Source organism: Amphiura filiformis, chromosome 1 (assembly GCF_039555335.1).
Source record: "Amphiura filiformis chromosome 1, Afil_fr2py, whole genome shotgun sequence".
Taxonomy (NCBI): Eukaryota; Metazoa; Echinodermata; class Ophiuroidea; order Amphilepidida; family Amphiuridae; genus Amphiura; species Amphiura filiformis.
In genome coordinates this window covers 67,933,177-67,953,816 of record NC_092628.1, presented here as the reverse complement: position 1 = coordinate 67,953,816, position 20,640 = coordinate 67,933,177, and the positions used below count along the sequence as shown (strand labels likewise).

Sequence of the window (20,640 nt, the reverse complement as noted above, 5' to 3'; positions counted from 1 at the left end):
GCAATTCTTGTTTTGTGATGACTAAGCTTAGAATAACTTTCTAACAATAAATGATAGTTGTACAGGATTTTCAGTTAAATTAAGCTAACAAATGTCTGCGTTTCGAAACATAAAAATGTGGAATTTGATTTGATCTGACTTGAGACTGATTTTGCTTGATCACATCACATTTGAGTCTATTGGACATAGCCCCTCACATACGCCTCATATCTAATTTGAAGGGAAAGAAAGAAATACAAGATATGTATGTAGGACACAGAGCCAACTTGGTATGGAAGAACTGGACGGTGGATGAAACCTAAATTTGATTTGAAAGAGCCAAACCGATTTAATTGGTAAAGCATAGTAACAATGTGATAATAGTTGTCACAGCAAGACATCTTTCAAACCTGTATAATTCAAGATGTAAACAAACTACAGATATAGGTCAATGAGTGCTGCTAGTGATAGACACATAGATAATGAAACCAATTGTACTTATTGCTGCCTGGTGACATTATATACCATAGTGCCTCTTGTTTTTAAAATGATTTGTTTACCCATTGACTGAAATACATGAATATCACTAATATTTTAGGTAGAATAACGTACAAGATCTTAATGGTGACTAGTGGAAATAAAGGAAAGGATCAATATTAATGAAGTTGGTTTTTTTTTTATACAATATTAGTAAAACTACAATAATTTGATTGTTCAGTTGTTGAGTGTTTCTAAGTGTTGTGACAAATAAAAAAAACAAAAAAAACACATGTTTGTAACCTGTAGGTGCCCTGAGAATGTAGATGTAAAATGCATTTTTTATTTTTATTTTTAGAGCCATGATGTATGGTATAAACATATGCCTCAAATTACTTACATTAAATGTCAAATCAGTGCAGATTACCATGTTAAGTTGAAAATTGATAGCTTTAGGAAAACTGATTGTTATTCTTTGCTTGAAAGCGAAATTTTTCTTTCCCAAATGAAAAACGAAATGTGGTGAAATGGCTCAAAAACCGAAATGTGCACGACCTACAGGAAACAAACTTGTTTTTTAAGCCTTACAGCAGCTACTGTTGTGTCAAAATTAATCTATAATTTCACATTTCCTTGACCTGATGATTTGATATATAGACACAGTGGACTTATTATTATTTGTCATCATCAATTTGAACATCTATGTGACAGGAATAGTATACACTCTACAGCATGCCAATAAAACTATAATTTATAAGTAGAGTAGTTAACTGGCCATTTAATATACCATGAACTCATATCATATGACATTTATATACAGACTGAACAAGGTAAACAGTAAGAACAAAAAAACGTAAATGCATTGTTTTTACACTATGACGCCACTGAGGCACCATGTGTTATTGTCACCACAAAGATTCAAAATACAAGATTACATGTGAATGCAGATGTGGCACATTCATGTACAGTGGTCATTTTGTTGGGTAAATATTATGGTATTCTGTATAGCAAATTTTCACCTTTTTTATTTTCACCTTTTTTTATTTTAATCTTTTTGATCTTTTTATTTTTATTTTTTGATCTCATAACTAACTTAAAAGCCAATGCCCATATAAAGGCATAAAAAACTTTTGGCGTAACATGCCAAAACAATTAGGGTCAGCTGATCAGCTTTTTGATGTTTTTTTTTTCCTTTTTTTCTTCTTGTTTTTAAAGGAATCAATGTCTCAAATGACATCACTTATAAAGGATATTTGGAATGCCCCCCTAAAAAAATAAATACAATATTTTAAAAAATGTAAAGAAATAAACGCAATATGTGACACGATCAAGGGAAATGAGTCGGATGCCGCTAATATTGATTTTGAGGTATTGGCAAAGAAAGTATTATAATTCTTTTGTTTTATATTGTTTTCTGCGATTGATAAGTTGACGTAACTTCGCAAAGAAAAGTTGCATCAACATGGGGTTTTCAGTTTCTGAAAGCTCTACATGTCATCTTTAGAAGCGTATGTAAAACTCATTTTCGACCAGGGTCGACATGTGACTCATTCCCCTTGATTATGTCACATATATGTACATCAGTACTGGATTTTCAAAATAGTACTAGAATAAACAAGAAATGTCTTTAAAAAGACAATGCCACGGATGAAGACCATGTTTCATAATTTGAATTGATAGTTCATGATATGCTGGTAATTTGTTTACCTGACATTATGTTTGAAAATATACCTTCTGGTCAAGGTCTGGCCAATTATTTTTTGTCTGGTAACAGTAAGGTGTGGGTCAACCTCGTTTTAGGGCTGGTCAGAGTACGCCAATCAAACAAATTTTAAGCCTTTTTCTACAATATAGCGAGTTGCAAGTCGCAATACACTGACACCATAAAACTGTTCCAAATTTCTAAAATTAAAATCACTAACACATTATGTTTCAAATATAATGCAATTACTTCCAATTTGCTTTATATGTATTTCCAAATATTTTAATTGATTGATTGTAGTAAATGCATTTAATGGATATTTTTATGGCCTACCTTATAATGAAGTTAAGTGTGCCACATAATCTTTTCTGCTTAATATTTAGAATTTTACTATGCATTTCACATGATCTCATCATTTTTGTTTGTTCAGTGAATTTGCTAGACTTACTAGCTTGTTTGCTTTCATAGATGGAGCGCTTATTTATTCCTACCCTTGATTTTTGTTATCACTTAGGCTCATCGCATTACTTACAATTTGTTCCTCTACACAATTACATTTATGCCTGAATAAAATAAAACTGTTTTGAATTGGAAAATTTACTAATAGGATAAAGTGACTTGTTGCCAAGACAACATATTTCTACCTGAAAGCAGTGACACCCATATTTGTAATACAAAAACAAGCAAATTTTGCTTGCGCTTAATTTTGTAAATTTGCCCACCATATTATAAGAAAATCGCTTGGCAAGGGATTTAGTTTTTTCTTACAATGGTCTTCTAAAGACATCCTTTTTTGAATTCAATTAATTTTATTGTCAAAAGGCAATCAACTTACGGTAAATTGTGAAAGTAAGATTGTACGAAAATACATTATCTGCGTTCAACAAGTAAGATGCACATGATAGGTAGGGTTGCAAATATGCATCACAAAATGACATGGAGAGGTTGAAAGAAAATACATGAAACTGCACAGGAAAGAAGTCAAGTGAAAATATGAGGAATGGAATCACAGAGCAAGTGAATGTCTGGCTGGCTGGCTGATGAAAATGTCTAGTAAAAATAAAAAAAAAAAAAAAAAAAAAAAAAATAAAAAAAAAAAAAAAAATCGCATTTCGCATTTGTTTTTAAATTTCTCGTCAGCTTTGAGACAAACCTTTTTTTTTTTTGGCCTAATCATTATATTAATTATACTGTAAGAACCAACTCTGGTGAACTATTCTGTGAGACATGTAACTTAATTTTTGAAATTTTAGTGAAAGACTGGTTAATCCTTTACTTCAAAGTGTTTGTATTATTTTATTTAATAACAGTTTGTTAATAAAGTGACACCTTAAAACACTCAAAATATGACATGTTTCCTTTACTGAGATATTATTTGAGATGACCCACACGTTCAATCAATCAATCAATCAATCAATCAATCAATCAATCAATCAATCATTGACAATCAATCAATCATTGACAATCAATCAATCATTGACAATCAATCAATCAATCCCAAATCAATCAATCCCAAATCAATCAATCCCAAATCAATCAATCCCCAATCAATCAATCCCCAATCAATAAATCAATCATTCACTACATTATGTCACCGTTTTACTTGCCTCTACATCAGTCTGGAAGTCAAACAGATCAACTCTCTGCCAATTACTGCCATCTAAAGCTAAGACATTCCAAGCCTACACCATGAGGAAAAATAAAAATAAAAAAACAACTTTATAATGACATCAATGTTGGTGAATAAAGGTTTCTAAGCTTACGTGCAAGAAGCAAATACTACTGAAAATACTTCTAAACCAAACTCTAGTCCAAACATTAAACCAAATCCCAATTTAAAATATTAATATGAAATTTGCTAAAGGTCAATATTTTTAAAGAATTAATGTTCTTCAAGTGTCATAGCAATACTTGGCGGTAAAATGTGGTTGGAAAATATCCGGAGGGGGGGGGTCACTCCCATTGTAGCCTGTACACCATCTGTGATAATAAAAACGTGTAAAAAGGGTAGTTTTTCGTGGGTAGGCACGATACGCGCATATCGTGTTTAGGGTGTCAAAAACATGAAAAATTGGAAAAAAAGGATAGCAAAATTGCAATTACTAATACGCGGAAATGTAATTTAGGAATGCAAGGAATATAATCCCTGTTTAGGGGTATCGTTTTAGCCAAGGGTTAAATCCTTGTTTAGGGTGCTTTTCAAAAGTTGATTATCGCGGATGGTGTACAGGCCACAAAGGGGGAAAATATGTTTCCAACATGTTTCGGATTTTTTAATATTTTGATTTGTATCACTCATATTCTTCAAATGTCAACAAGATTTGCATTTCACTTTTATCAGGGGAAAGCATACTGAAAATTCTCAATATAAAACCTTGAAATTGCACCCTTTGTATCTCACTTTCCCTCCTGTTAAAAAGCTAGTAGTTCTTACTACAGTGGTTGATGCTCAAGGCCACATGCAGGGTTATCATGTGATATTAGTGCGATTTTTTTTTGTGGAAAATATTCATATTGCAAGCACGAAATATTACATTTTATAGATTCTACACCAAATATTGAAATATTCAATATGTTCAGCCAAGTTTAGTGCCAGTAAAGAAGGCTTTAAGGTAGTATGAACGGCTACGGTGTCATGCTCAGATTTGCTTTAAAATGATACAGAATGTGGAGATGGGTGAGAAAAACTCCCCTGCCAATTTTTAATTTTTTCCAAAAGAGCGTTTTTGACTTATGTAATTTTTTGTGATTGAAAACCCCATAGACTTTACACACGGCATGTTTTTGGCGTGTTGCCAAGTTCTTCAAATCAGCTTAATTTTTGAAAACAAGTAATTTATTTAAATGTGATTTTCTCTCCTTTATACCCACTGCATAAATCTGCTTTTTAATTTATTTTATTGCAAAAATGCTATTTAATAAAGGACAGCAATTTTTTCCAAGATATTGGCCTTAACAAAGGAGATATAAAATGGTAATGTTAGTACTTTTTTCAATTTTCTTGACTTTTTCTAGACACATTTAATTATCTAAATTCTAGAATTTTTTTGGAGCTAACTATAACCAATTTCAACAAACAAGGTGTCATATGAAAGGTAATCAAATTTAGAAAATTCTCTCGCCAGCTTTTTTTAATTAAGTGTTTCTATTTTAAGTTATAGGTGTTTCTAAATTTCCTAAAATCAAAATTTAAAAATTAATTTTCTAAAAATTAAACACTTTATCCAAAAAAAGCTGGCGAGAGAATTTAGATATTAAGCTTATACACCATCCCTGAAAGTTATGAAACCATAGCACACTCCATGTTGGCAAAAAAAAATATAATGTGGAAAAATTTAGGTAATTTTCAAAAAATAAAGAAATACATAAGAAATGGTAAAATTTTTATGAAACTCTAAAAATAGGTGGAGTGAAGACTTATCTTTAGTTTGTTCTAAGTTTTAAATTAATACACAATTCCAATTTGCAATAGTGGCTATTTTGCTGCAAGCTTGATTAGCCGTTCATACTACCTTAAGAGTTAAGTGCTGGGCCAACAAGCGTAGTGCCACCCCTAGACACATGTGGCTCTTGGCAACATTCAATATGACAAAGCCTTTTCATACAATAATAATTGAACAAAAGTTACTAATAACATCATATGAGCGCCTGTTAAATTGTATAAGCGGGATAGCATTCCTGGTCATAGTATCCATCATCCCTGGTCAGAGTATACATCAGGTGAATTTTCGACAAGAAAGAAGTAAGGAAATCTGAATATTGACCTACATGTAAAATTTTTAAATTTGCTTTGCCCTAAAAGTGATAATTTTCAAAATATTGGTTTTGACTGGGTTTGTAACTGGGGGATGTAAATAGCCAGACTCAGGGAAATGCCTGATGCTCCCCTCCCTTTATATGAAGAGCTGTATTTTGGTAACTTATATTCTCTTGTTTTCTTTCCTCTAAACATTATGGTCATGTTGCCAAGATCACTTTTAACCGATTCATGTTAAGAATCTGTGACATGTAGCCTATTTTTCCTTAATATCTTTATCAAGAACTCATTCCAACTCATTTCAAACTTATAAGATCTTATAGACGGCATTTACTAAAAAAATCTAGAGTTCGAAAGTTCAAATGACACATGAGCTAGCATCCCCTATATGTACAACAGATCAATCCAAGAATTGCTTATTGACCGGGGGTACACTCCGCCTCACACACCTAGTCATACTCACAATATAGAAATTACTGGTCAAATGAATAGAAATAAATTATACTTACCCTGGATACTTGTGCACAGCGGCACAGACTGACAACATCCAAGTAAGAAAATATTCTGTAGATAAAAAACAAAAATGCAATGGGAAATAGAGAAAAACAGGCAAGAGAGAGACGGGTGCACAGACAGACAGATAGAAAAACACAGAGAGTGAAACAGAGACAGACAGGGAAGGGAAGGAGTGAGCATGAGAGACAGGAAAACAAAGAATGCAAGGGAAGGGAGAGAACAAAGGTTATCAAATGGATCAAAATACTTCATGGTATTTAACCACAATCAAAATAATGCCAACAAAAATCTATGATTTAGCGATATTAACAGTCCAATCAACTAGGAGTACGAATAAGTAACATTTTTCCAGGTAAAAAACTGCAAATTGTTTTTATAATACATTGATCAAGAAATGAGTCAATAATCACACTTATAATTAGAAAGAAAAGACCACGCCCTCTGGGGATGGAGCTGGGTTACATGTACCACCAGCAAAGAGGATGATTGGATACCAATCAATCTGAAGAAGTATGTTGTTAAAGACACACAAAACTGTCAGGTCAGTGTCAAAAGCTTGGTTTTGTAATATGGAAACTCCAAATCACATTTATATTTTTTTAGGTCTTGCAGTTCTTGAGTTAAAGATGATATAAAAACAAAGATTTTTGGGCATTTTTATCCTCCTGAGAAAAATCATGCACATAGGGTGGAAATGACGCCCCTTATGTCAAGCAATGGGATCTCCTTTAACGCGGCTGTGTACTCTAGCCATTGTTTCTTTCTCAAAATTGAGTTTTTATGATATGTTTGTACCTTGTTATGTTTTTTATAAATACAAGGAATGAAAATCCAGATTTGTAAACTCCAACTGCAATATTTTAAGGATTTTAATTCACTATTCCACTCGTGTTTGAAATTGAAAAGGAAAGAAAATCTTTGTTGTACCAGCAAGGTACACGCAGCAAGAACAACTCATCGCGTTGCGTATCGCGCAATTTGTTAACGCACAAACACGCTGACGATACGCTGACGCTTATCTGCATGCGCTTGGCGCATCTTATGGAAACACCACGGAAGCACTGATTTCACAAAAACCTAGTGGTCAAATGGCTCCGTTTTAGCTGACAAAATGTGGGTTTTTTCAAGTTCTTTCCCCCGATTTAAATATCAAGTTAGGAATGGATTTCGCTCAAACTTCTCAAGGGGCTGTGGATTTACCCGATGTTCACGTAATATAAGTTACAAAAACGAAAACTGCCGCATTCTCCTGTGAGATTCGATGAAAGTGCAAAATGTGACCACTTTAAACTTCAACGGCCATTATTTCAATGTTCATTTTCTCGGTAAAATGACGATTTAGGTACTACGATAACTCAATAAATACAGCATCTTTAGGTAAGCAAATATGATCATCGTAAAAAGCATGATCGACTCAAGAAACGGTTTTCTCATTTTTTTATATTTTGGTCTATTTCCGATTTTGGGCATTATTTTGTGCAAATAGGCGTGTGTGAATGTTAAAAAATTCATTTTGGTTTATATGGTCAATATCTCAAAAATAAGGCCAATATCAAAAAATAAAAAACCGCTTTTTGGAATGGAGCCTCAAGATTGAGCTAAAACAAAATAAAATATTTTGGAAAGAGTGTTTTTGTTATGATGTACCTAACAAATATTGCCAAAAACTCACTTTTTGTGATTTTCTTCAAAATTGTTGTTTTTACCCCAAATCTGTATTTATATTAAGATTTGTTGATGTCTTGCACTTATAATAATGTATACTTTTATATTTCTTGCTCTAATAATTACAAAGTTATTGCACTTTTACTACATGCATGTCTGAGAGTACACAGCCACCTTAAAGAACACATACCATTCCACTTGTGTGTCAGCTTTATTTGTCTCAATATTTGAGTGCACACACTGCTAGGTCATGCTCCCCTCTTACCTGCTTTAAGATGATTGTGTTTGTGCTGATGGGTGCACCTTTGTTTATGTACTAGTAGTAGTAAGAGTATGAGCGGCGTGAGCCGCCAATATTCTTACAAACTAGTAGCACATACATGTACATACCAAAATGCTCTTATAAGAGGAGGTGTGCTCTTATAGCCATCTGTCTTGGTCTCAAACTTGACATAAAACTCCAATTTGTTTATCTATAAACCTGTCACGAACTCCAATTCTTTACCTTTAGACAAGAGTTGATCTACATGCACATGGGTCTGAGGGAGCAAGGTAGATGGTCATTGTATGTGTCTGGATTTATAGACTGGGTTTGACAGTTTGTTGTTGTGTGACAGCTTTGATTCCTTCCTATACATTAATTTTTCATTTTTGCGTTCAGGGATCTAGAATGAGCTTTTATGGCGTTTAGTATGAAAAGAAATAGGAGCCTGGCATACAACTTATGATAGAGTTTTGGAATTACCAACTTATGATAGTCTTATGATAGTTTTACGATAGTTTTGGAATTGACAACTTATAGTCTTATGTTATTTTAGGTTGAATTTCAACAAGCATACATGTAGAGGCAACTTGGCCCTACATGTATGATCTGATATGCACCACTTATCATGACAATTAATTCACTCAATACTTACCGTAGAGTTAGTTCCTTTGGTAACTTTTGATTTATAAGAGCATCATCCTCTGACATCATCTGCAAAAAAACCCCACAAAATTCTGAAGTTAAATCTACTACCACAAAGAATATTTACACTCTTTCTAAAATAATTTTTGATTACAAAGCACAATCAATTGAAGGGGATATTGCAAGTGCTGCAATTGAGGGGAGGACACTATACAATGTAAGTCAGTTTTACAAAGAGCAGGACCTACATAGTACATGTACCCTTATTCAGTTACAAACCTCAATAACTGTAAAGCAACTGATATGATTTTGGGAGTGGTACTGATTCACAAACATTTTGCTCAACACCTGTGAAAAGCGACTGGCAAAGAGTAAAAATAGGAGCTTTTCTACCAGGACTCAGTTTGGGAAAACAGTAAGTCCTGGTTCACCTGAATTAAGTTGGGACCACAACTCATTTTAAATAGTCTAAACAGGACTCACATTTGTTTTAGTAAGTCAGAATTTATGCCAAAATGGCCTAATCCAATGGCACATACAGTTCAATAGTCTATTCTCCAATAATATCTGATCTCCAAATGCTAACTCTAATCTCTCAATCCTAACCCTAATGCTACCCCTGATCTCCCAATCCTAACTCAATCTCCAAATCCTTATAGTCAATCCTAACTCTAATCACAATCATGACTGTAATCCTAAGTTCCTAACTCTAATCTCCCAACCATAACTCTAATCTCTCAATCCTACCCTAATCCTAACTCTGATCTCCCAATCCCAACCTAATCTCTCATTCCTAACCCTAATCCTAACTCTGACCTTCCAATCCTAACTCTGATCCATCAATCCTAACTCTAATCTCTCAATCCTACCCTATAATCCTAACTCTGACCTCCCAATCCCAACTCTGATCCATCAATCCTAACTCTAATCTCTCAATCCTAACCCTAATCCTAATTCTGACCTCCCAATCCTAACTCTGATCCATCAATCCTAACTCTAATCTCTCAATCCTAACCCTAATCCTAACTCTGATCTCTCAATTCTAGTCCTAATCGTAACTCTGATCTGCCAATCATATCTCTCAATCCTAACCCTAATCCTAACTCTGATCTCCCAATCCTAACTCTAATCACTCAATCCTAACTCTAACTCTGATTTCCCAATCCTAACTCTAATCACTCAATCCTAACCCTACATTTGTAATACTAACTCTAATCTCTCAATCCAAACCCTAATCGTAACTCTAATCTCTCAATCCTAATCCTTATAACTCTGATCTCCAAATCTTAACTCTAATCTCTCAATCCTAACCCTAATCCTAACTCTCATCTCTCAATCCTAGTCCTAATCGTAACTCTGATCTCCCAATCATAATCTCTCAATCCTAACCCTACTCCTAACTCTGATCTCCCAATCCTAACTCTAATCTCTCAATCCTAACCCCAATCCTAACTCTAATCTCTCAATCCTAACTCTAATCTCTCAATCCAAACCCCAATCCTAACTCTAATCTCTCAATCCTAATCCTAACTCTGATCCATCAATCCTAACTCTAATCTCTCAATCATAATCCTAACTATGATCTCCAAATCCTAACTCTAATCTCTCAATCCTAACCCTAATCCTAACTCTAATCTCTCAATCCTAACTTTAATCTCTCAATCCAAACCCCAATCCTAACTCTAATCTCTCAATCCTAATCCTAACTCTGATCTCCAAATCCTAACTCTAATCTCTCAATCCTAACCATAATCCTAACTTTAATCTCTCAATCCTTACCCTAATCCTAACTCTAATCTCTCAATCCTAATCCAAACTGATCTCCAAATCCTAACTCTAATCACTCTGTACTATCCCTAATCCTAACTCTGATCTCCCAATCCTAACTCCAATCTCTCAATCCTAATCCTAACTCTGATCTCCAAATCCTAACTCTAATCTCTCAATCCTAACTCTAATCTCTCAATCCTAACCCTAATCCTAACTCTAATCTCTCAATCCTAACTTTAATCTCTCAATCCAAACCCCAATCCTAACTCTAATCTCTCAATCCTAATCCTAACTCTGATCTCCAAATCCTAACTCTAATCTCTCAATCCTAACCATAATCCTAACTTTAATCTCTCAATCCTTACCCTAATCCTAACTCTAATCTCTCAATCCTAATCCAAACTGATCTCCAAATCCTAACTCTAATCACTCTGTACTATCCCTAATCCTAACTCTGATCTCCCAATCCTAACTCCAATCTCTCAATCCTAATCCTAACTCTGATCTCCAAATCCTAACTCTAATCTCTCAATCCTAACTCTAATCTCTCAATCCTAACCCTAATCCTAACTCTAATCTCTCAATCCTAACCCTAATCCTAACTCTGATCTCTAAATCCTAGTCCTAATCGTAACTGTGATCTGCCAATCATATAATCTCTCAATCCTAACCCTAATCCTAACTCTAATCACTCAATCCTAACCCTAATCCTAACTCTAATCTCTCAATCCTAACCCTAATCCTAACTCTAATCACTCAATCCTAACCCTAATCCTAACTCTAATCTCTCAATCCTAACTCTAATCTCTCAATCCAAACCCCAATCCTAACTCTAATCTCTCAATCCTAATCCTAACTCTGATCTCCAAATCCTAACTCTAATCTCTCAATCCTAATCCTAACTCTGATCTCCAAATCCTAACTCTAATCTCTCAATCCTAACCCTAATCCTAACTCTAATCTCTCAATCCAAACCCCAATCCTAACTCTAATCTCTCAATCCTAACCCTAACTCTGATCTCCAAATCCTAACTCTAATCACTCTGTACTATCCCTACTCCTAACTCTGATCTCCCAAACCTAACTCTAATCTCTCAATCCTAACCCTAATCCTAACTCTGATCTCTCAATCCTAGTCCTAATCGTAACTCTGATCTCCCAATCATAATCTCTCAATCCTAACCCTAATCCTACCTCGACTGATCTCCCAATACTAACTCTAATCCCTCAATCCTAGTCCTAATCCTAACTCTACCAAACACTAATCCTACATCATTGTAATTCTTATGTTGTTACAAGGCATCCAGTCGCTTAAGTACATGTAGGAGCATCTGCTAAGTACGCACATGCATCAATGTCAGGTCTTTCCCTTGGTTTTAGAAAATGAGGTTATATTTTACCAACTGCTCCTGTTTCAATGTGATGGGTCATGTACACACATACATTATTCATACATAATGACAATGTTACACACTGGTGTCACTTTCACTGCCTACATGTACAATATTTGAGCCCAAAATAAAAATTAAATTTCCATCTGTTCCAATTGCACAAAACAATACTGCAAAGATCATTTGCATAAATATTCCATTGTTCCAGTCATTAGAATACAATCAGCACAACAGCTTTAAATTATATCTCATAAATGTTATGCACAGACAAAATTACCCTGATGTTTTTGATGCCGAAATGGGAACATTCTTATCTATTTTGACAACAACAATAAATGTAAGAGTAAAGAAAATGTATGGCTAACTTTCATCTTACTGGCTTCATCTTGGCTTAATTCAGTTGTGAAATTACCCAGTTCTGAAGGTCAGGAAAACCAGGGGGAACTACCATGGGCCTGGGCCATCTACACATGTAACATGTATATTGTATGCATGTAAATGTGTCAATGTCACTACACTCAGTGGTAGCACCAGGAATTTTTTTGGGGAGGGGCACATTGAGGGGGCAAAGTGAATTTCAGAATTTCAGGGGGGCAAAATCAAGAAATTTTGAGCAAATTTGAAATATTTTGTAATTTTGGGTTTTTACTGGCGTCAAAATGTCTGTTTTCAAGAAAAAGGATTGTTTTGAAACTTCTAGTTGGTGCATTTATGGGTCGTTTTAATGATCCCGCTATTTCACAAGGCATGTTTCCCTGATATGTATTGCATTATCAGGAACATCACCCAAACATAAAATATTAGAAAATTACAACCAAAAACATCATACTCTAAGGGTTTATTTTGTCAAAAACCTGTAAGGGTGGTACATTTTTACCTTTCAGATAAAATCCTACTTAGGGGTGACTTTAAGGTACAATCCTGTTCAGGGGGTAAAATTGTTTATGGGTGTATTTTGCTCAAAAGGGCCAATCCTGTTCAGGGTATGTTTGAAGATCTCTGGCCATGCATGATGTGCACTGTGAAACTTGAGTGGCCACCCTGGGCAGATTCTATACATTTGGCTCATTCTTGTTTCAGTCTAGTACAAACTGTGCTGCTTGCGATGGAAGAGCACATACATCTAATATGAACCACCACCTTAACTAAACGCAACCCAAAAAGTATCGAAATGATTATAGATGGTCAGATATATTGGGAACTGAAATATATATAGCAAAAACTTATTTGATGTACATATAAAGCGCAGCTTTCTCCTGCACATTTTGATATCTCTTTTGTTGCTCTACGATATCATTTGGTCGAGTTATGGGCGCTTGAGTGGCTTCAAGTCGGATTTCGAAAGTTGTACTTAGCTCCTATTCAAGCCAATTCGTTGTACTGTGACCAATAAATGACCATTGCTTTTGTCCGCCAAATTCAAATGAGTATGTGTGGCGACTGGCCTACAAAGAGCCCAGACCTTAATCCACTAGAACACTTCAAAATATGTCCTTTACCCAAGGCAGTCACTTGCCGTGCCCTCTAATGAAGTTGCCGTCGGTGCCCCAGCCCTGCCCCTTCATTATAAAATCATCTATCTATGCTTGTGTGTGTTTTCTTCACTTTTGAGAAATTGCCTTGGTGCCCTTCTCAAATTTTCAACAGTTGCCATGATGCCCTCTTGAAATATTACAAACTGCCGTGCTGCCTTGCCTTTTCAGTGAAAATCCAAGGCAATTTTCAAATTGCCCTAAAAAAGTTGCTGTGCCCCTTCAGATCCTTAATTCGAGGGCTGGTTGAAACAAACATCTAAGTTTCCAAAAACAACTTTGTCATTCCTCAAAACTACAAGTAACTTCATTAATAAAAAATTGAAATCCTACTATTACCCGTTATTGAAAATTTTGTTCGATTTATGTCAACCAAAAAACGCATGCGAGTCGAGTTCAGTTGACCAAAATGGTATCTCCTGCATCCTGGTCACCTCAGATATGACGTCAGTATCACAATCGGTGGATCGGATTGGTTGAAATCAACGCCACGTTTTTGACCTTACAGGGGTCAGAGATATGCATATACATATCATGTATGAAAACAGCGATGCGGATATAGTATCATCACCGGGACTGAGAAATGCGACATTTTCGATGTTTGTACCGGGGAATTTCAGACACGGAGACTCCGCGGAGATTTCGACAAATTCGTCCAAAGGTAACCAAAGGGTTGGGGATCGCATTTTTAAGGGGGTACTACACCCCTGTGGTAAATTTGTGACTATTTTTGTATTTTTCTCAAAACTTAAAAACACACTGGTAACAAAAGTTATGTATATTATTGGGGCAAGGAATCCAATTACTACACTGAAATTTCAGTGACTCAAGACAAGCGGTTCAGTATATATGATAGGAAATGAGGTACATCCTAGCGGTACCTCATTTCTTATCATAAATAACGAACCGCTTGTTTTGCGTCACTGAAATTACAGTGTAGTAATTAGAATCCTTGCCCCTATAATATACATAATTTTTGTTACCAGTGTGTTATTAGTTTTAGAGAAAAGTGCAAAAATAGTCACAAATTTATCGAAGGGTGTAGTACCCCCTTAACTATCACTAAATGTTTCGGAATTGAGGTCGGCTAAAAAGTAGACAGTTTCGGGGACTGTAGATGTCACATTTTGAACAGTGAGCGATAAGTGTTTATCTTTACTCAGGGTAAGCCCAGTACCAAGTAGCTGAGTTTATCTAGCCTTCCCACTAGAGGAGTGATACATTGAAAATCTGGGTCCCCCCCTCTCCCCGAGCTCTTGGTCCGCAAAAGACCTGAGAAGAAAGATTAATAACTTACCGTACTAACAACCATATCTGTTTTTGGTCATTCCATAAATTATCAAGATTAATATTTTCATGATTGATTAAAAAAATTTCACATAATTTCAATGTCGTTCGGATGATTTGTATGTACACCAAGTTAAAATTTCGCCCAAAATTGCCATCGTCTTCACGAACCGTGTTAGTACGGTAGGCTGGCCTACTGGGAATGTTTTTCTTGTTATTTTGCAATAATCTTCTTCTTCTTCTTCTTCTTCTCGTTTACTGGCGGGGCTCAAACTTTGAGCATATAAGCCAGGCATGTGTGGGGGTTATGCTGGTTAGTTAAGGTTTTGATGAGTCTGCAGATGTGCCTTGAAGCTCTTAACACTTTGAGAAGTGATGATGTTGTCAGTTAGGTTATTCCACTCTTGTATGGTACGTGGGAAATATGAGTTCTTGTAGGTGTTTGTGCGGCAGTGAGGTATTTGGTAATTTTGTGAGTTCTTGCGGCGAAGGCCTTGTCGGGTCACCGGCGTTAGGAACTGGTCACTGGGTATGTCGACAAGTTCTTGTGTAATCTTGTACATAAGTGCGAGACGTGCTGCAGACCTTCTGTCCTGGAGAGGTGGCCATTCAAGGTCGCTGAAGGATTTTGGTGACAGTTCCCTCAGATTTCTCATAATTATGTTTGACAAACCGAGCTGCACTCCTTTGGATTCTGTCCAGTTGTTTGCAGTGACCTTTGGTGTGGGGATCCCACGAAACGGCGCCGTATTCAGTATGCGGTCTGACGAGACTGGTGAAGGCAGTCGACTTGAGCAGTTGAGTGCGCGACTTGGGTGTCCCACTTCATGTCGTCTTGCAGATGTATACCAAGATATGGGTGGGAATTCACGACTTCCAAGGTCTGACCACTGAGTTTATATTTGTTGTACATAGGTGACCTAGCTGATGACATATGCATAACTTTGCATTTACTCGCGTTAAAACGCATCTGCCACTTAGTTTGCCATTTACTCAGGGTGTCAAGATCCTTTTGAAGGTCTTCAGAGTCTTTAGCACATGAGATAGTCTTATACATTAAACAATCATCCGCAAATAGACGCGGTGTTGAAGAAAGATTCTCCGCAAATCGTTCACATAAAGTAAAAATAGCAGTGGCCCCAGGACAGTGCCCTGGGGTACGCCAGAATCCACAGATAGATATGAAGATGACTGCCCTTCTAAAACAACTTTCTGCCGTCTATTTGTGAGAAATGCCTGAATCCAACAGATGAGTTTGTTGTTGATACCATAATATTTCAGCTTATTTATCAGTCTAGCATGCGGCACGGTATCAAATGCTTTGCTGAAGTCGAGTATGATTACGTCGACCTGTTTTTTGCTGTCCAGTGCATGAGCCAAATCATTTGTTGTTAAAACTAACTGAGTATCACAAGATCTGCGCTTTCTAAATCCGTGTTGGTAGTCGGATAAAATCTGATGATCATCCAAATAATGAAAGACTAATTAAATGTGCCAATTTAGTATTTGGATTGCAGTTTAGAATGTGTACTTTAATGATTTTTTACCAGTCTAGATTTATATTGAAAGATAACATTATATACTAGAAAACATTTACTTAATTAAAATTAAATGTGCAGTGAGTAGTGCAATGAGTGTGGGCTCCAAAAACCAAGCATTTAAACGTGTAATCTTCTCAGACCCGATATATCGATGTCCCTACCCTGTGTAAAGATAGTCACTTGTGCTGAGCATGAAATTGGTCACTTATCGCTCACTGTTCAAAATGTGACATCTACACCAATTACAGTCCCGAAACTGTCTACTTTTTAGCCGACCTCAATTCGAAACATTTAGTGATAGTTAAAAATGCGATCCCCAACCCTTTGGTTACCTTTGGGCGAATTTTTCGAAATCTCCATGAGTCTCCGTGTCTGAAATTCCCCGGTACAAACATCGAAAATGTCGCAATTATCAGTTCTCGGTGATGATACTATATCCGCATCGCTGTTTTCATACATGAATATGCATATCTCTGACCCTGTAAGGTCAAAAGCGTGGCGTTGATTTCAACCAATCCGATCCACCGTTTAATAAGCAGCTTGATACTGACGTCATATCTGAGGTGACCAGGAGGCAGGAGCTACCATTTTGGTAAACTGAACTCGACTCGATGCGTTCTTTTGGTTCACATAAATCGAACAAAATTTTCAATAACGGGTAATAGTATGATTTCAATTTTTTATTAATGAAGTTACTTGTAATTTTGAGGAATGACAAAGTTGTTTTTGGAAACTTAGATGTTTGTTTCAACTGATGATGTAGGATCGCAAGGTGAGTGAATTCGTGAAGAGATTTGCTTGTTTGAGTGATAGTAGGATACGGGATGTAGGCTAGTCCTCTGTGTTTGACCGGCTCCGGCGTCTCAATTCACTAACGTCTCAATTGTACCTGCTTACCAGACAGCAATACTGCGTATTGCTGTATGGAACCAGATATATCGATGTCCCAATATATTGGAGAATATCAGTCTGAGCAACCTCAGACTAAGCATGTAAGTAAGTATTCATCAACATGATCAATACATGGATCTTGAAATTCTAATCCAATTTTATTTTGGGACTGCCAAATCAAATTGATCAATCCGAGTCTAAAGACTAAGTCATAATCATGATCAATCATCAATTCCGCATCTCACTAATGGACCCACTGTACTGACAACATTGGTGACCTACAAAATCTTCAAAGATCTTACAAAATTAGGAACGTTCTTCGCGTCTATATACCTATATAATTTTATGCACTGTCTTGGTAATTGACGAAACGTAAACAGCAAAGGTCACAACGCAAAGCCAAAATAAAACATTCCGCGCCATTCGCTGTCAGTCTTTTGTCCATTTAATCCCCATAATGACCATCTTGGTAAAGTGTACGATTAAGAGCTTACCTCATTTCTATTTCTGAGACTATTCGACATTGTTGGGTGCTGCCCGTTTTGTCTTTTGTTCAGAATTTCCGTGTGTTTTTCCGTGAACTTTCTTATCATTGTTATTCTCGATCGCAAATAAAAACATGGCAGGCCTTTTAATACAGGGCTCGATTCGAGCAAACGTGACTGCTATTGGCTCAGTGTGATAGTGTTGGTACGGGGGAAAATGATTGCAAAATGGCCCAGTTCATGAGAAATTATTACCTTGTTTCCATATACAACTTTAAAATGTATTTCCCGTATGCATTTGACACTTTTTATGCTAAAATAGTGAATGGTTTGGCCAAAACTGATCATAAATGCCAATGTATTGTAGCCAATCAACGTCTGTGTAACAAGAGAAATTGCCCATCAGCTGGGAGTAAGTCCAATGTTTTGACTCAAGAGCGCATGCGTAATTGTTGCAGGTGTAAATAAAAACAAAGATCTCGATCTAAAGTTTAAAAGTTTTAGTGGACGAGCTCGGTTAGGCCTACTTGGTACTTGGTAGTTGCACTGGCCAACACTCCTGGCTGGAGTCAAAAGAGAAAATTAAATTTTAATTTTAAAATGGAATTATTCTATCTAAGGGAGTGTTCATAAATACTTTGGTGGGGTGGGGGTGGACAATTTGGGTCCTAAGGGAGTGTTCATAAATACTTTGGTGGGTTGGAACCCGGGGTTGGAAAAGTTGGAACCTCGTACGTCAAAATGTTTTTGATCCCCTAAAAAAGGGTGGATTTTTTTATCCCCCTTTTTATGGTCTAAAATTTTTTTGATCCCCCCCCCTTCGTGTCCTAAAAAAGAAACCAAAAATATACATCATTATTAACACTGGCATAGATTTATTTTTGACATTGGAGTTGGAGAAAATTTCTTGAAGTCCAGTTAATCCAGCACCTTTTACCAACAAAATAAAGTTGATGGTACAAATGCGCGCGAAGCGCGGAAAAAAATGTGCCATATTGAAGCTAAACTGGTAAAATATAGTACAAAACTGGAATTAATTTGCCCGAAGCGCAAAAAAATTGGCACTTTTTATTTTAAAATGACCAAATATGGGGTTAACTTAGAAACCCATACAGGCGTCAACATGGGGGATGATTGTATGGACCATCCCCCTATCAAAATATTGGGGGGACTACCCATCCCCCGGGAACTACCCATATGGTCATTAACTCATTAGCTAAAAATTACCATTTGGAGTTATTACTCATTGGATGATATTGTCGATATACTTGCCTCATTTTAATGAGCAATGGCCAATTCTCTTTAAATTGCAAATCTTGTGCAAAAAGTTACCATTTTCGTCTGTTTTGTCATACGGTTGCAAATTCAATGAAATATGACTTTGCTAAAGAGCGCTTACAAATTGATATGAGCTGATATGATAGGATTCTGTGATTGATTTTTGTCAAAACTTCAAGTGTTCCCTTCATCCAATCAGAAACAATTATTTTTATATCAAAGGAAAGCTAACACTTCCCTCTAAAAACACTTTTCCCCTAGGTCAACAGATAAAGCAATTCAATGTTATAACATAAGGCGAATGTGGTCAATCTGTTGTAACGTTGAAAACTACCTATTCAAGCACATTTTTTGACCAAAATGTAGGTTTTGAAAGTCAAAACCTCAAGTGCTCCTTAACAATAATTTTCAAATTTTATGCCATTAAATGAAAGAGCACACTTATTATATTGTCCATATACTTGCCTCATTGTAATGAGCATGGCAAATTCCGGGGGCCAATTCTCTTTAAATTGCAAATCTTGTGCAAAAAGTTACTATTTTCGCCTGTTTTGTGATACGGTTGTAAATTCAATGAATTATAACTTTGCTAAAGAGCGCTTACAAATTGATATGATAAGATTCTGTGATTGGTTTTTGACAAAACCTCAAGCGTTCCCTTCATCCAATCAGAAATAATTATTTTCATATCAAACGAAAGCTAACACTTCCCCCTAAAAACACTTTTCCCCATTAGCTCAACAGATAACACAATTCAATGTTATAGCATAAGGCGAATGTGGTAAATCTGTTGAAAACTACCTATTCAAGCACATTTTTTGACCAAAATGTAGGTTTTAAAAGTCAAAACCTCAAGTGCTCCTTAACAATAATTTTCAAATTTTATGCCATTAAATGAAACAGCACTCTTATATTGTCCATAATATACTTGCCTCATTTTAATGAGCAATGGCCAATTCTCTTTCAATTGCAAATCTTGTGCAAAAAGTTACTATTTTCGCCTGTTTTGTCATACGGTTGTAAATTCAATGAATTATGACTTTGCTAAAGAGCGCTTACAGATTGATATGCCCTAAATTTTGATGCTTCCACCGCCACTGATTCCAATCATAAATGGATGGTTACATAAACATGCGTATGAGCTACTTTACAAAATGATAACATTTCCACAATTCCACATCTTTTATATCAATGACATGGGTACAATGACATGGGAACCTCGCTCAATGGTTCTAAAACTAAAAGGTTCTGAAAGGATTTTTTTTTTTTTGTTTAAGAAAAAACACATTTTTTAACAGAGCCTCAGAAAAGGTTCCTTTTAGATTTGATGTCTTTTGGTTTTATGTATCTTTCCAGTCAATTATTTATCTTCCGCTAAGTCTGCTTTTTTACTGTAAATTTCATTTTTTGTTATTTTATCCAATCATGTTTTTATGTTTGATACAACAACTCAAACTTCCTA

The 20,640-nt window shown here is 35.8% G+C and overlaps 1 protein-coding gene across 1 annotated transcript in view; it reads right to left on the bottom strand.

Moving 5' to 3' along the window:
* Positions 1-18,088, bottom strand: part of LOC140151736 (uncharacterized) — a 28,243-nt gene extending 10,155 nt beyond the window's left edge. The window contains 4 exon segments of the mRNA XM_072174076.1: positions 3,766-3,840; positions 6,425-6,479; positions 9,014-9,072; positions 17,910-18,088. Coding sequence (XP_072030177.1) covers positions 3,766-3,840; positions 6,425-6,479; positions 9,014-9,072; positions 17,910-18,008 — 288 coding nt within the window. The 5' untranslated portion in view covers positions 18,009-18,088.
* Between the last annotated feature and the right edge of the window lie 2,552 nt (positions 18,089-20,640).